At 34.5% G+C, this 18,344-nt stretch overlaps 1 protein-coding gene and 1 long non-coding RNA gene across 2 annotated transcripts; one reads left to right on the top strand and one right to left on the bottom strand.

The window, feature by feature from the left end:
- Window positions 1–4,212: 4,212 nt before the first annotated feature.
- On the bottom strand, window positions 4,213–10,718 carry Csp (Cysteine string protein). Its single transcript, XM_034968184.2, has 2 exons — window positions 9,990–10,718; window positions 4,213–4,489 (listed from the first exon to the last, which is right to left on the bottom strand). Exons 1-2 carry the CDS (start codon window positions 10,573–10,575, stop codon window positions 4,464–4,466), a joined length of 612 nt encoding a protein of 203 aa, XP_034824075.1. The 5' UTR covers window positions 10,576–10,718; the 3' UTR covers window positions 4,213–4,463.
- A 164-nt stretch (window positions 10,719–10,882) lies between these two features.
- On the top strand, window positions 10,883–17,205 carry LOC138402275 (uncharacterized). The gene is made up of 2 exons (XR_011236708.1): window positions 10,883–11,896; window positions 16,741–17,205. It is a non-coding gene; the product is annotated as an uncharacterized lncRNA (long non-coding RNA).
- The last annotated feature ends 1,139 nt before the right edge of the window (window positions 17,206–18,344 follow it).

The following is an 18,344-nucleotide window of genomic DNA, read 5'->3' as shown; positions in this document are numbered from 1 at the left end:
GTATCAGGGCTCATAATATTTAACAATATTAAACCATACCATAATACGCGACACGTCGAGATGGCAATCGCGAGACGTTCCGCACATCTGCACAGCCCCCGCACTAACCCAGTGCGGAATAGCGCGGGTGTGCGGGGCGTCCCCCGCCTTATACCCCGATTACCATCTCGACCTGTCGCGTCATATACCTACGTATCAACAAATCGTTCATTAGGTACATCTAATTCTTATCCATACAAATATTATAAATGCGAAAGTGTGTCTGTCTGTCTGGCCGTCTGTCTGCTAGCCTTTCACAGCCTATCCGTTCAACTGATTTTGACGAAATTTGGTACAGAGATAGCTTGCATGCCGGGGAAGGACATAGGCTACTTTTTATCCCAGAAAAGAGTTCCCACGGGGTTTTTAAAAACCTAAATCCACGCGGACGACGTCGCGGGCATCATCTAGTATTTGATATTTTAAGGCATTTAATAAAAATAAGGGCCTTGGAGTTTACAAAGTCGGTATTGGCTAATAGTACACTAAGAAAGTACAGTACGCAGCAGAAAATAAACATCGACCTTTAGAATGATATTTCGGCTTTGTAGAGCGTTGTCTCTGTTACTCATACCTATGTGACGTTTTGTCAGTCTCAACGACAGAGACAGTGCTCTTCAAAACGGCTATCTCTTTCGATGTACAATATTTTCTGCCGCGTACTGTACTTGTCAACTAGTGTCCGACCGAAGGTCGATTTCAGCCCATTCTGGCCGACGACGAGGGTGGTTTTTTCAGCCGAAGGTGGCCAAACCTGAAGGTTCGGTCGGTTACCAAGTAAGTACCTACTTACTTGTTACATAAAAAAATTCACTAAATTGTAGATAACAGAGGAGAAGGGCCGCTAAATAAGTACAATGCGTAATCAGTCAGTTTTCTTAATAATTAATAGTGACTAGCGACCCGCCCCAGCTTCGCTTGAAAATAAAATAATAGCCTATGTCACTCAGGAATAATGTAGCTTTCTACTGGTGAAAGAATTTTTAAAATCGGTTCAGTAGTTCCAGAGATTACTTCCTACAAACAAACTTAAAAAGTTTACCTTTTTATGATATTAGTATAGATGAATAATAATTAATCGATGGAGTAGAAAACTTGCTAAAGTACGCGACAGGGCGAGATGGCAATCGGGAAGGGGAACGCCCCGCACACCCGCACAGCCCAGTGTGCTAACCCGGTGCGGGCGAGCGCGGGTGACGAGCGGCTGTGCGGAGCGTCCACCCGCCTCATACCCCGATTGTCATCTCCACCTGTCGCGGACTAAAGATACATTGTCTTAAATCACGAGACACATTGCTTTAAATAGGTTACCTATATGTATAGTACCTAGATAACGCAGCAAAGACCTTTTAGCACTGCGCGACCTAAACCAGCTTATCCGTGACTTACATAAATGTAGTCCTTTTTTACACCGTGCAATAATGTAAGGCACAGATAAGTGCCACGCGGGTTTAGATCAGACGAGCTATAAAATAATATTAGCTCGCTACGCTCGGACTCGTAACTTCTACCGCCGCGCCGTGTTATAATGGTCAACTTAAAATAAAATTTAAACGGCAAGTAATTTTTTATTTTTTACAAACACAATTTTAATAGTAGTAGTAGTAGTACAGTTTAAATTATGTATTTCTATGTGATGTGTTCTGGATCAAGGTAAATCTGTGCAGAATCGAAGCGACGCGTCTTTTCTAAATGTTGCAAAATATAAGTATAGTACGCGACAGGTTGAGTTTGCAATCGGGAAGGGAACGCCCCGCACAACCCCCTCGCTAACCCGATTCGGGCGAGCGCGGGTGTGCGGGGCGTCCCACGCCTCATGCCCCGATTGCCATTTCGGTTCGACCTGTCACGGACTATAAGTAGTTAAACTTTATTTTTCTTATTTTCATTTTCAACTCCGCTGAGTAAAATACGTACGTATTTGAGCAAGCAAATTTTTGTCTTTTTACCCGACTGCACGAAGAAAGGTAGTTGTTTTCGGGTGTAAGTATGTATGTATGTATCAAAATATTGTTTGATAGGTTTCTTTTATATTTAAAATTAATTTTTTTTACTTCACACATTCATACGTTTTAGATACTTATAATGGAGATAAAATTAAATATACACGTATTCTCATCACTTTAAAAAAGACGCGTCGTTTTGCTTCTATGCCAATATGCTTTGCACCCTTGGTAAAAATTACTTAAACAAAAATGTACCTACTTAACATGTTCGTAGGTATCTAATAGTAAGTATTTTTAATATACCCATAGGTACCCTTCGATGATTTTCTAAAGATTACAATGAAATGTTTTAACTGTTTTGTGTGTTTACATAAAAAATATGTCATACAAAGTTAAAGCGCATAGTTAAATTAAGGGATCTCATAAATACTAAGTACCTATGAATAGTCCGCGACAGGTAGAGATGTCAATCGGGGTATGAGGCAGCTCCGCACTCCCGCACGTCACCCGTGCTAGCCCGCACCGAGTTAGCACGGGGGTTGTGCAGGTGTGCGGGGCGTTCCCTCCCCGATTGCTATTTCAACCTGTAACGTAGGTACTATACGTAATAATTCCACCAATTAGTTAAGTTACCCTACGTTGGAGCGCTATTATTTATTTAAACTTATTAAGTACCTCAGTACCTAATTGCTGCAATCTAGACACAAGATTTGGAAGCAAAATCCGTCTGACTGATATCCGTTATTGATCGTTATTTTAAGCCCCTAACATGCTATAGTAATCAGAATTATCGTAACGCAATTATGCCGATTGTAACTTTTTGTTCTAATACGATCTTTATAATATAGATTGGACCGAGGAGGGGAACACAAATAATGATTCGTTTACATAACTGAATCGTAGAATAGCATCATTCATCATCATCATCAACAAATCACTACACCCTGGGTGGGTATGGGCCTTACGAATGCGCCGAAAACCGAGGAGCTACCCGTGCACCCACCGGCTTCTCCCAGTCTCCCACCAGTGGGTGGAAGGGGAATTCGTATTTCCCCATACACCCACTAGGTTAGTTAAGTATAGAGTAGGAATTAAATGTAAAATATGTCGATATATCGTATCGATAAATAAATACGAAATAGTTAAATTTATATAGGTAGCTTTTTTTAAGAGTTGTAATTAAAGGAAATAGTAAAGAATTATTTTTCGCTCATTCAAGGTCAAATTAATATTATTTATTTGTTATTTTGATTGATACCTACAGGTTATATGTTACTGGATTTATGTAACTTCCAAAATCCAAGTAAATATCATTTTTCAATTTATATCTATGAATTTTGTCCATTGTATTAAAATGCAGCAAGCAAAGAAGGATATAATGACATTCTCTATTTTATAATCATTGTTTTTTAATAAAGTGTTATGTAAATATAACTCTTTCGTATTTAGTTATCGATACCATGTATCGACATATTTTTAACCGACTTCATTACATTTTATTCCTACCCTAACGTAATGGGTGCATGGGTAGCTCCTCCGAAAACCATTATCCTGAATAGCAGAATCACATTATTGTACCTGAATCTATTTTGACCTAGATCTGGCAATAAGAAAAGAAAGTCCTTACCATCCGGGGTCAAAAAAAAGGGCCCCGGATGGGTTCGAAACTAGTCGGGCTATCGTCGGCTAAACACGTGAGTACAGCCGGGACAGATATTATTTAGAAGAAAAGAAAGAATATTTACTTTGTTTAAAAAAAGAAAAAAAAACGGCCAAGTGCGAGTCAGGCACCGAGGGTTCCGTACTAGTCGTATTTTTTCGACATTTTGCTTGATAAATCAAAAACTACTATCCATAAAAATAATTTTTTTTTTTAGAATATACCTACCTAGTACAGTACAGGTAACAGGCCCTTTCTTTCATTATGATACCCCACTTGATATAGCTATCTTACTTTGAAAATTGGAAATACATATTAATTATTTACGTTTAATTTTTTTTGTGATGTAACCACAAATTCACGATTTTCGAATTTTTTCCTTTACTTGTGCTATAAGACCTACACCTACCACCTTTTCAGATTTTTCCCCAAATGTCAGCTATAAGATCTACCTATCTGCCAAATTTCATGATTCTAGGTCAACAGGAAGTACCCTACAGGTTTTCTAGACAGGCACGGCACACAGACGGATAGACGGACGGACAGACAGACAGACAGACAACAAAGTGATCCTATAAGGGTTCTTTTTTTCATTTTGAGTTACGGAACCCTTAAAATTATGAAAAATAGCATTAAGCAGGAAATTATTATTATGTACTTACTTAAATAATGACAATAATACAACTTTTAGAAAATAAATAGGTAACAAAAGTAAAAAATAACTACGGCTTACATCTGTAAGAAGCTGCCTGAAGGTGGTTCTAAGTGGTCAGTTCCTCATTTCTCTTACAAATAACGTTAGATTAGCTGTTAATACTTCATGTGTATTTTGGAATACTGCTCCCTGGAAATAAGAAGTAAATTGTGTTTTATAATATGCTTACAATTTAGGTAAGTACCTACCTACCTATAAAACAATATAGAATGAAGATCTGAATAAAGAGGCGTCGGTAATATAATAATAGATGTTGGTTTAGTTATGCAGAAATTTATTTAATTGAAAGTATTTCGTGTAATTACAATTTAACATCTTAATAGCTTGACATATAACGCGTAAAATTTAACTCCTCACGCGCAATTTTACCTTTTTGTATCAAATTTCATGTCAAAAGTCCTTACTTTAAAGATGAACTGTACTTTTGACATGGTAGGTGACCCATAGAGTTAAAATGGCGCGTGAGGAATCATTTTGTACGGACTAAGAAATACTCGTTGACTAGTATCATAATTCATAACATTAAAATATTGGTGACAACGATTGTTCATTGGATACAATATAGTAAATAATATTATAATAATACTTAGTTAGATGATATCTTTTTTCTAAGCAAGTATTTCGTTGGATATTGATAAAATTAATTTACAGAGACCACCACCGAAACATCCTGTTAATTAAAAAAAAATTGCTAATCGGTCCAGAAGCCTGGAAAAAATCGAAGTACATAGATAGGTACATTAAAAAAAAGTCGAATAAAAACCATGCCGAATTGAGAACCACCTCCTTTTTGGAAGTCGGTTAAAAATGGTAAACTAGACTCCTGTCAATTAATAAAATATTGTATAACATATAATACCTATTATATAAATATATGTATGAAAAATACAACAAACGGAGAATAATTTTCTAAAGAAACGTGGCCTAGTTTTTTCATTTATATGTACCTAGGTACCTAAGTTATAAATTATGATTTTAATAGGTACATTACTTCGTGCTGAATTTATATAGATCCACGCGTCGACTTTTAGTCAAAAATAAATCATTACACACTTTAGATGGTACCTAGTTGACTAACGTATTTCATTTGAAAACTAAGAAATTTCAATGACAAGGACACTGGACAGGTAACATTATTTTAAACAACTGATATATATAAAAGTAATACCGTCTACGACATACTTGTTAGTGTATAATGCCTTCTTTACATGTGGGTTAGTGCTCTCGCCAACTATTAGTAGTTATATTGATCCATCTGCGCTCGGGATTTTACTATGTACAATCCTTCGCTTCGCTCTAAATTCAAAATAACGCCTTTGTGGAACAAAATATCATTTTGGCCCCTTGTAACACAAATTACTATTATAAAACGAACTGCAATTAATTGTGACAATAGGGCTATTATTCCAAATTATATTAAGTAGGTGTGTTTGAATTTATGGGTTATGTTAATCTAAAAACCAAAGAATCTGTGATCTTAAAATAAAAATAATTAAACTTACTTTCTAAATTAAAAATTACTATGGTAAGTAGTTATAACATACAATAGGGTATTTGACTATTGTTTCCTCAAATTAAATAGAAAGTGTATTTTATATATAGTATAATACATAATTCATCTCTGCTATTATTTTAAAATCAGTATAAATATCTACTTTGTTTATTTTATTTGTTACGGAACCGGCCACAGAATTTTTGACTTTTTTCATTTGCCTCCCACAATGTTCACTTTGTGCCATTAATTATTATGGCCCTCACTAATTGATGTGTAATAGATAAGTAGATAAAGATAAATACAATTCAAAAGAGTCCTTTGATGGAAGTAACTTGTTGTTTGTCACCTTTTTTAGGTCTGTCATCATTATATTTCTGTAAATACATTCACAATTATTTTAGGAACTGTCAAATACCCCATTACTATTGATAAAATAGTAATATTTTAATGGTCAACAATGGCCTCAATTAATGTTCTACACAAAACTGTAGCTAAACTCAATTTGCAGGACTAAACTAGCACGATCCTTTTTAGTCTTGTCTATAGAAAAGAATAGCTTTATTTTTAGCTATTCTTTTTGTTTAGTTCAAGTTTTGTGTACAACAGAATTGTTACTTAATACAGTAAACAAAGCTATACGTATTATTACAATTGATCTGACACTATAACATATTATCCACTAATTTACTGCTACTTATAAATAAACCTAAATTTAATTATATTAAAGAGAGAGATATTTTTAACCACATTGTTAGTTATTGGACACTTTTTATAGCTAGCATTCTAGTGTTTGCAAGATTCACAACAAATCTTAAACTATTGTATGGCCTCATTAAAAACACTTGCTGTTCTTTAGATCAAAACCTTGTTCTTTCAAGACGAAAAATACTTTTATTATGTAAGAATACAATCTTGCTCTTAGTTAGCTTTATTTGAAAGGCCATAATATTCCATAAGGCCATTCTAGGCAAGCGTGCTCCATCTTAGGCTGCATCATCACTTGCCACCAGGTCTGATTGTAGCCAAGCGCAAGTCTTTAAATAAATAAAAATTGTTTGAAAATATACTTAGTGTTTTAACTTTTCAAATAGAAACTAAAAACCTAGGAATTAGGTATCAATCATAAACAAATCAATGCAATATTAATAATTACTGCATAATGTATGTAAGTATGAAAGTGTGTTTTGTTACATAAATATCCAGTTCCTGTACATAGACAAAAGTCATACTCATGAACACTTTGATAGATGCTACAGTGATTGCATTGCAAGTAGTCTAATCTGAAGTTGCAACATGGCAATTTGCGCAGGTCATAGACTAAGGATTAATACAGAAGCCCAGCCGAAATCTGTTTTTGTACTATATGCAGTCATATGCCTCATGTTTAGATTGGACTACATATTTTGCACGTAGGTACTATACCTATTTATCTGGTGACTATTTTTGCGAACTTAGTTCGATATTTTTTTAAACTTAATAAAGAATGGTGGACCAAGAAACAAAATATAGCTTAGTTTCGTTTAGATGCATTATAAATAATTATAATACCTACATAAAACAATATTTCACTCTGGTTTCGTTCTAAATTCATCGACATAATCGAACCACGCATTGACAAATAAGGCAAATATTAAATTATTATTTACATTTGAATTAACAATAAATAATCGTTAACATAAGACCTTAAGCTACTACACTGTGCTACTGCAAGTGATACCCATGTTATTAGATCAATATACTACTCATATTATTATAACTGCAGTCAAAACTCCCAGTTTCCATAGTTTGTGATAATAATAGACTCACAGAGAATTTAATTGTAAGCAGACCTAATTATGACCATACAATAATGCATTTGTAAGGCACATAGTAAGGCATGCTGGATCAACTGAACTTATCTTCATTATGATGAATTGTGATTTAGGTCCTTTAATCTGATTTTAAATGTGATAAGTTGTAAAGTGAAAAATAAAGCATCAATTAGAACCCCATATTTTTCAAAGTAGGTTAATAATAATTATTTTATAAGATATTTAATAGTTCTGTAAAGATAAATTGAAAAGTTTTTTCAAACCTCTGGCAAAACTTAGAAAAGTGGCAAACCTATTTAGAATACCTAAGTATAATAAGTTTACGTGTTTGTAAACAGGGAGCTTTGACTAAACCTATTCACATAGCTTAATAAATTATTAAGTTTGTTCTACACTCCTATCTGAGGTATTTCACATGTGTTGCTCATTATAATGTTGCAAATTATAGAACATTATAACGCATAAAATTTAACTCCTCGCGCGCCATTTTAACTCTTTGTGTCAAAGTTCATTTCAAAAGTACGATTTTAGTCCTTATTTTAAAGGGGGACCGTAGGGGACCGTACTTTTGACATGACAGTTGACCCATAGAGTTAAAATAGCGCGTGAGGAGTCATTTTTTACGGACTATAAGTGCCGTTTTTTACGGAGTATATAAGTGTTTATATTTTAGTTTGCATACATTATATAAAAAAATATCTGATTCCGATTAGTTTGATAATTAAAAACTTATGTATAATTTTTTTGTCACATCTTGTAGGTAGTTAAACAACTAAATATCAGTCAATTATCAATAGAAATAAAATTAATTCACTAGTAAGTTTTTAAGTTTTGTTTTTGTAAGTGTTCGCTTTGCCAAAAGGTACAAATTTTAAGGTTCATTTCATTAGTAACAATAGTAATATTTGGGGAGGAAAATATTGTCAAAACATTATTCATGTTTTCGTTGCCAACATTGCATAGCGTGTAAAGCATTGAACTGTGTGGGCAACAATATGCGAGCAGGCAACGCGTATATAGTCCGCGACGGGTCGAGATGGCATTCAGCCACCGGCTAAGCCGTACCGCCAAGCGATAGCGTTTCGGTACGATGCCGCGTAGATACCGATAAGGGGTAAGGTTTTATAAAAAACTCTACTCTTTAAGTTATTCCGCTAATATCTTAGATGCAGTCTAAGATATAAGTCTGAAGAGTGATATAGGCTACTTTTCACGCTGTAAAATCAAAGATTCCCATGGGATTTTGAAAACCTAAACTAGCCAAAGTCGCAGGCATCAGCTAGTATCTACATAATTCCTAATTTACATAATATAACTTATAAGAAATTAGTAGGCTTTCTAGATTTACATAGTATTGTGAATTGTTTTGTTTATTATGGTATTTACTTAGTTAGCTGTGTATTCAAATTTTGAATTTATTACATAGGTACCCAAATAGTTACTTGTTTAATAAAAATAAATATTGAGCTCAACAAAAACCAAAAATTGACAAAATCTTGAAATTCTGCATTAAATATTTAATTTTAAGTCTTTTTGGACTTTAGTAAACTGGAAAAACTTATATATCAATTATCTTTAGTGAAAGATGTAGAATGTAGTATATTGTTTATCTGCAATATGTACCAACTTGAGAGCCATTTAAAAGTGCTATAATCAATAAAATTCTTATGTTTAATATCTATTTTAGTCTCTCACAAGTAAAGCAGGATTTTAAATATAAAAATAAATAAAAAACTACAATACATATTATATTATACCAATATCACTCAATAGCTCAAATACTTTAAATATATTAATGGACCAGACAATTAATTTAGGAGGCCATTGTAATTAATTTCTACAATGTCAATTTATTTACAATTTGAGCTTTAACTATTGAGTTTAACAGGAATATAATTAATTGAAGAGGTGACAATTAAATTATTTATTCAAAATATCTTTCTTCCAAAAACTAACTTGTTACTTTCTTTAAAAGCAATGAAAACCTAATATACATTTCTGTACACATAACTTGAGTATACAATTTCTTAATCTACAGATTAGATAACACCTTAGATTTTAGCTCAAAATTGTGATTCATTAATGCGTTTAATTAGTAATGTTGATATTTTAACTATTCCCTTAAAAATGCAAAAGAACTGACAACAAGTATGTACATACTTTGACCAATATATGAGTAAATTGGAACAAATAATATGTGGCTAAATTAGACACTTTCAATTATTAAAAAGGAAAACACATTACATATTGGATATTTATGAGGCAAAGCAAATTGTTCATAGCTATGAGAAAAGTTATTGTGAAATTCCGTAATTGACCCCACCTGTGTTGAGGCCCGTGTTTTCCGAGGCGCCAGCAGGCTGCGGCGCGGGCATGGCGATGGGCGGCTGCTGCTGGCTGCCGGCCGGACGCGCTTCCCCGCCCGGCTGCGCCGTCACGGGCTGGACGCCGTCAGAATCGTCACGTTCCAGCGTGTGATAGTCCCCGGACTCTTCCGGCGGACGGGGCTTGCATTTGCCGCAGCAACAATTACAGCAGCAGCATAGACAGCAGCAGAAGTAGCATCCAGTCAAAATACCGCATACAGTAAATAGTACTTTGCACCAAGTACTTGTAACGACGAAATAGGCGTTGACATTTTCTTCTCCAAATTGTTCAGCTATGTACAACCCGAGAGAGCCATAGTTATCATATATATTTCGTTTCGTAGCGTCACTTAAAATTGTATGAGCGCGATTTACTTCCTTAAACTTATCTGACGCTTCCGGGTTGTTTGGATTTTTGTCTGGATGGTATTTTAACGCTAATTTGCGATAACTTTTCTTGACATCGTCGGCCGTTGCAGTTTTGGGAAGTTGCAGTATTTGGTAAAGACTGTCGCCTGCGGTAGAGAGTTTTCTTTTATCCATTTTCACTAATATCTTCTTTAGTTATGTTCACAATTGTAAAATAAAGGCGTTACAACAATTACATACAATTACAAGAAAATCATTAAAACGATAGTAAGTGAACGAACGATTACAATCGTCGTCAATATTGCCAACCGCAACAGTGATGATAACTGGTAACTCAAACTTTGCTCAACGTATTCTGTGGGTAACTGATACTCTTTGGCAGCCCCGTAACCGGAAGTAAAAATGTAAAAGGTAGGTATGTATGTCGAAAGCGTAGATAGAGTAATAAAGATAGATACAGGAACGTTTGCTTTCTGTCAAAAACCACATCTCCATGGCTGCCATCATCATGAGGCATCCAGACTTATACAATGGATTGATTGTTATTTATATCTGGCGGGAATGGACTATGAGTCATATTTAATTGTTAACTATTTGAATCAACATATTTTGTGTCATGTTTAACATCTAGCTGATTTAATTGTTACGTTAATTATTTGTGACGTCACAGGAAGTATCATTTAGTTCAATCACTTTGCAATTTGTAAAATACTGGAAGTTAAATAATACCAACCTTTAAAATATGTCAGTTTTGCTGTCCTGTCAAATTAGTATAAAAAGCGTAGGTTAAATAAAAATGGCGGTCAATTGTGAGAATTAAGTCGAAGGCGCAAGCTATGCTTAAAAATACAGTGAAGTGAAATTGGAAACTGACTATTATTGAAGACCATCCCTATACTTCTGCAACATTTCAGAAGTGGGATACTAAGAAGAGAAGAGAGCAGAACATTGAAGAATGTCAAAGATTTTTTTTTCTCTTCTGAAAACACCACGCCTCTGCTTAGAAAATTACGCCGCGGGCCTATATCGACGCAAACTCATCTTCAAGATGCGACCAGAGGACTTTTCTGTGTATTATAACATTAGAGGACTTGAAGTTGAAATATCTACGTGCAAAATTGCGGTCTACAATACCAATACCAGACGCCCTACTTACTTTATTGAGAGTACCTACTTATCGTCATCGGAAAATTGTGGAAGAATCTACTACTTCAGCGCGGGCTTCAAGATGTAGAAAAGGGGATTAAAGTTCAACTACGTCTTTGCCACGCGTGAACAAGAAGCGCTGCTGTAATCTACTGACGATGACGGATCAATCACGAGCCACGGGGTTGCTGATGTCAACAAATCCGGCATCGGGTGATCGGGGCGCAACGAGCCACGCCGCGCCGCGCCGCCGCGGTGCCGGCCGCTACGAGCCACGCCGCGCCGTGCGGGACGCAAGGGCAGCGACTCCTGTGTCGCCATAGCAACAAGTCGAGCATACCTACACTCGGTGAGTCGTATTACATCTAACCAACAAATTTTCTAAGCATAATATGCAAATTACTCTCATAATATTACATTAGTGCAGATAGAATCTTTGCCTACCTACATTGATCCCGGAAGTTATTTTTTGTAAAATGAGTTAAAAATACCATAAGTATCTAAAGATTTCATCATGAGGAGAGGCTTTAGGTGCACTCACATAATATAATCACTTTATGTAATAATTTGTGTAAAATAATGTGCATGTGTGTGTAATTACAAAAAAATTGGTGTATACCTTTTGTGATCTCTCCGATGTAGGTCTGATTATCATTATCACTAGGCAGCCGATAAAATTAAATAACCTTTGTACACGTTACTAAGTACTCCAGTCACCGCAAATCCTGAGGAATAAATCGAATCACAAAATCTGACCACCGCATAGGTCCATGAGTCCCATGACTACCGCCTCATAGGGTTGCTCAGTGTGCTGATTAATACAATATTTAATGTTCTTATTCGTAACTAAAATAACTTATGCTATTCCATCTCTGGAGAGTTTATCTGCATTGAAGTATGTATGCTACTTTATAAACGTAGGTGATGTAGTAAGTAGATTCTGTTCCGGTTTCAAAACTAAAGGCTCATACATATAAATATTAATCTTGGTTTCCAAGTTGTTGGTCTGATTTGTTCGGATCGGCCGCAATCAGTTCACCACGAGACTTTAAATACGAGGACATTTGAATTATTTAATCCTTACCCAACTTTAGTGACTGTGTGACATATTCATGCTTACCTACTGGTAAATTAAAACTACCTGACTATTCATAAGCACTTTTAAAAAGTTTACATGAATAAAAAAACATTCTATTCTATTCTATTCTAATGACTTTCCAATATAATGTCTGTGTGACTTATCCAAGTTAAAAACTGTGTGAGAAACCCAATAAAACTAAGAAAACTACAATACGTCTAGCCAACTAATCTTAATGTAACAAAATTTATAAAATTAATTAAACACCTTGAAGACCAGAAAATAGAGCCAGATTAATGTTGGAAATTTAATTTTTGCTAGGAACTGTGTGTACTGAATTCTTTTTAGATAAGTAGTCATAGATACACTATTTCAAAGTCAAAACATTTATTCAAATTGGGTAACATTGTACACTTTTTGATCGTTAATTGTTGAATTTGTAAAACAATAATGTAATGGTGATCATTGGGGCTGATTCTCTTGTACACAATCTCTAAACTAAACTAAATAACAAGTCTAAATCTAGTGCTATCCTTTTCCGCAAGCATCATTATGAAAGGGATAGCAATAGATTTAGACGTGCCATTTTAGTTTAGTTTAGAAATTGTGTACAACGGAATTAGCCACAATAATTACTTAAACTTGAAACTAAAGCTACGACGGTTCTAAACGCGCCCAGACCTGAGAATAGCCGACAAAAACTCAGCAACTATTTTTTTTAATTTATATTTTGTTTATTTGACTAACCCACAACAATGACGACTCGAATTTATTGTTCCTACGTTAAAAATCAATCTTACGAAAAATTTTAAGAAAAATTCTCTACATAAATTACAAACGTAAACTTAAAAAAAAAAAGAGCAATCTATATAGTGTGTAATAATTACCTACGGATCACTACTACCGGTTTCACTAACAGCAATACCACGATGTTACAAGTTGAGCTGCACATTTTTCTTACCTACCCACTATCTCAAATATTATGTAGGTTACCAGGTTTTGTGGCATTGAATTTAACAAAAATAATGCCCTGTACAGTGTACATTCTATAACTTTAATAAAAAATAAATAAGTTAAAACAAAATTCATACACAATAAAACTAGGTATTTATATAAAAGAGACTATCGTAACTAAAAGATAGATAGCGTACAGGTTAACCATTGGCTAGTACAGATGAAATTCAGTAGGTAATAGGATTATGCTTACAAGTTAATAAGTAATAGTAAGATAGGTTTACGAATTGCAGGAAGACAATAATGTTACAATGACAGCAGTGGGTCAGTTGCGGATAAACTGTATCAAATATTATTACAATCTCAATTATTGTGATAGGCCGATTTTTAGGTATTCTTGTTGCAACAATGCATGATAGCTGATGAGTGATGGTGAGCATCAACCAAATATAGGTGATTACGATCGTGAACTATTATTTTTCGAGCACGGTCGTTATGACTTCGAAGCATAAAATTACTAAACTGACAACGAAATATGTAGTTGAAAAAAAGACTGATGTGCAAAATTAAGCGGGCAGGGCTTAGTTCAAGACACAATTTAAATGTCATCAATAGATTAAATAAAATTCATTATAATAAAAGTACACAGATGACAAAATATACATCATCGACATCATCATCATCATCATCAATCGATAGACGTTGGGGTGTCCTGGGGTGCTGGAGTGGCGACCTTGCACCGGAGGGAGCCGCACTGGCAACGTTGAAATATACATATTATGAGCTAAATAATATCGATGTACCTACTTAAAACTAACAGTTATTAATTTTGAATCGAAAGGTAATATATCGCTAAATCAGCAGATGCTAATTATCATCAAACATGTAATGTCTGAGTGACTTCCCTAACGGGACGACTGTGTGACTTCCTTAACGATAAATCAGAGTGACTTCCCTATCTGAAAGACTGCGCGACTTTCTTAACGGAACGTCTGTGTGACATCCGTAACGAAACATCTGAGTGACATTCCTAACGGATAATCTGTATGACTTCCGTAACGAAACTTCTGAGTGACTTCCCTATCGAAATGTCTGAGTGACTTTCGAAAGTGACTTCCCCTAAAAATGTCATCGTCAAGAGTGAAATTAGATAAAAAACAATAGTAGGTAGAACTTATAGTTAAACGAAGCTCAACTCTACTTTAATTTAATTATACTACAGTCATTACATTAAGTATTACAGTAAATCTAGTAAGTATGATTAAAATACAGAAATCACGATTAAATTGAAATATTGGTCCATAAGTTCAAAATCCTAATTAATTAGTAATAAACTTTTATTATGAATAACTCATTAATTAAATAATAGTGTTATATAAAATTAGAAACTCCTTTAGTTTGATTTTATTATTTAATATGCAACTGAGACATGCCAGTAACATTACTCCTGTAATTTTATAAATTCAAAAAATCCCGATAAGTGACGAATGACATTCTTGCATTGTCAGAATTACTCCCCTACATGCTTTAGTCTGTATCAGTCCTGTTTCTTGTATCAATAATATTATGATTCTTGTTTGTAAGATGATTCTTATACTTTCTATCCTGACTGTTTTATTCTGTACCCGTGTTCTGTTCCTTATTCCTCATGGAAACTCATCATTGGACTAAAAATGCATTTGAAGTATGATGTCTGTCACATCCCTAGAGCATATCTGTGAGATCTTCCTAAAGAAGGGACTGTAGTAAATCGTAAAGAAGACTGTTTGACCGACGCAAATGGTCTTGGTGACCTGCGAATCGAGTCTGTGTGACCTACCCAACGGGGCTGTGTGACCTGCGCAAATAGTCTGTGTGATATGTGCAACGTGTGACATACATATGTGTCGCCTACCCAAATGGTGTGTGTGCCTCTGTGTGTACGTGTGTGTGTGTGTGAATCACTCCAACATAGTCTCTGTGTGATCTCTATTCTCTCCAACACAATGACTTGGATATGGAATCTATTTGACCTTCCCATGATAAATTGTTCGAGATGAATTAAAAGTACCTACAGTAAACTCTGCTAAAACAAGACCATAAGAATATAAAATTCAATAATCGTCCCCTGCAGATTTAAAAGGGATAGAAATGAAATCTCGTCTAAGTATGCATACTGTTTTTCTTAAGTTTATAGGTGTCATGCCCATGTAAAGTTCTTCCTAATGCAGAACTCTAGGAACGTCGAACGTCAGTTACTTACCCAGTTATTAACTTGATAATAATATAATAACGACCTTGAAAAATAACCCGTGATATGCTACAATGTCAAACCTAGCTTTTCTTGTGCAGTAGATATCTAAACCAATTTTAACTTCTTAAGTGGGCTCAGTTCAGTGCTTTCTTCATACAAACGTAGGAGGGTAATTACTACATTATTTGATATGATATGCTCAAAACTAAGTATTACATCGGTTTGTCTTGCCATTATCTAGGTTTATTGATATATTAAACATTAAAAAAAATATTGATTTGAAAGTTACGAGCCTCAAAAGATTCCTATTTTAACACTAAATTTATGCCAACTTTGGGCGTAAATAAATAATTAGGGTATGAAAATTCTAAAGCAAATTAACACTAGACATAGTTTATTTATTCATTAGTTGAAATATTCTATTTTGCGAACATACATTTAGTATTTTTGTTTTCTCAAAATACTTTTCCTATACCCTTGATTTCAGTAAAAATCATCGTGCTTCTCACCTTTCTCATACAATGTCAAGTGAAAAGCATACAGGTTAGGTCGAGCGTACTGCGCCACCTTAATAAAATGGTCTCATGAGTCATGACGTCAGCTGTTATAAACTTATCTGGATAGACAAGTACCTACCTACAATTTTGGATTGCAGATACAACGAAATCGTTTACATTTCATCAATTTCAAACACCCACCTACTGGTAATCAAATGTTACCATTATGTATTACCTAAATACTATAGCAAAACATTTAAAGTAATGATTAAAAGAGGAACATTAATAACAATTTTGATTAGAAGTAGTTGATAACTTAATAAATCAACTGAATATTTTATATGGTATATGCTATTAATATGTAGGTACAGATTTGTAATAAAATTAAGTATCAATCAAGTGAATACTGTTCGGTATTTCTCTTTTGTCAGGTGACTGATGGTGCGAAAGCGGGGATGTTATCTGAGTGCCGTGAGACACGGCCTTTCCAGGATGGCCGAATGTCAAAAACCACATCTCCATGGCTGCCATCATCATGAGGCATCCAGACTTATACAATGGATTGATTGTTATTTATATCTGGCGGGAATGGACTATGAGTCATATTTAATTGTTAACTATTTGAATCAACATATTTTGTGTCATGTTTAACATCTAGCTGATTTAATTGTTACGTTAATTATTTGTGACGTCACAGGAAGTATCATTTAGTTCAATCACTTTGCAATTTGTAAAATACTGGAAGTTAAATAATACCAACCTTTAAAATATGTCAGTTTTGCTGTCCTGTCAAATTAGTATAAAAAGCGTAGGTTAAATAAAAATGGCGGTCAATTGTGAGAATTAAGTCGAAGGCGCAAGCTATGCTTAAAAATACAGTGAAGTGAAATTGGAAACTGACTATTATTGAAGACCATCCCTATACTTCTGCAACATTTCTCATTCACACTAAAAAGAGAGCACAGATAAAGTTACTAATGTGATAAACAGAGACGCACCTAACCTATTTTTTGCCCCTTATCGTGTAACTGGTTTTTCAAGAATACATACAACTTACATACAAGGCATGCAACATTAGTTGCGAAACAAACTGAGAATTCGTGGCGTAATTGTATTTCTCATGAGTTATTTACTTGTTTTCACATAAAAAATGGTTAATACTATTTTAAATATTTTATAATTTATTGGTGATCGGTTAAATACAAATATTGACCACTGAACAATGATAATAAAAATTGTCGTGTAAAGTATCGAAATACTTGGACCTGGCTCACGAGATTACCGCCATGTGGAGTGTTGACTCAACGATTATTGTACCGATAGTTGTATCAGTCCATGGTCTTATTGCGAATAGTTTTGACCAACATCTTAAGAAACTATCGCTTAATTGTTGGATCAAGGGTAAGATACAGAAGGCAGTGGTTCTTGAGACGGCACGCATTGCGAGGAGTTTCCTCACTTTGGAGCCCTGACCATTGGCAGCTTGGATCCTAGCCCGCTGCTAGTGGGATCCATTTTATCATATTTTTAATTATTGTTTTTTTTTGTTGTTGTTCCAGTTACTTTAATTTTTGTTGTTCTTGTTATTTTAATTTCTGTTGTTTCTGTTATTCTATCGTTTGTTGTTTCTCTTACTTTATATTCTGTTGTTTATTTTATTTTATTTAATTTTTTGTTGTTCCTGTTATTTGTTTTTCTGTTACTTTACTTTAATTTTTTTTGTTGCTTCTGTTATTTTATTGTTTGTTGTTTTTTTAAAAGTACTAATCCTCGCGGACGAAGTCGCGGGCATCAGCTAGTACTTAGTATAAAAGGAAACACATTTTAACTAATTCAAATCAATTTATTGGGTAAAAAGAAGATAGGCAAACAGTTTGTTGGTTCTACTTCCCACCGCTTCAAATGTAGGTAGATAAGAAATGTGACTTGTTTTAGGATCGTCTTTATACGTGAAACAAATCAGAATATCTAAGTTGAGAAGAGCTGGCATATTATAGCTGCTCGATACTCTCTAGGATAGGATTTCCACACGCCA

This window comes from Maniola hyperantus, chromosome 4 (genome assembly GCF_902806685.2).
Source record: "Maniola hyperantus chromosome 4, iAphHyp1.2, whole genome shotgun sequence".
Taxonomy (NCBI): Eukaryota; Metazoa; Arthropoda; class Insecta; order Lepidoptera; family Nymphalidae; genus Maniola; species Maniola hyperantus.
Note: the sequence above shows the minus strand (reverse complement) of the source record. Positions and strands in the feature narration are given on the sequence as shown.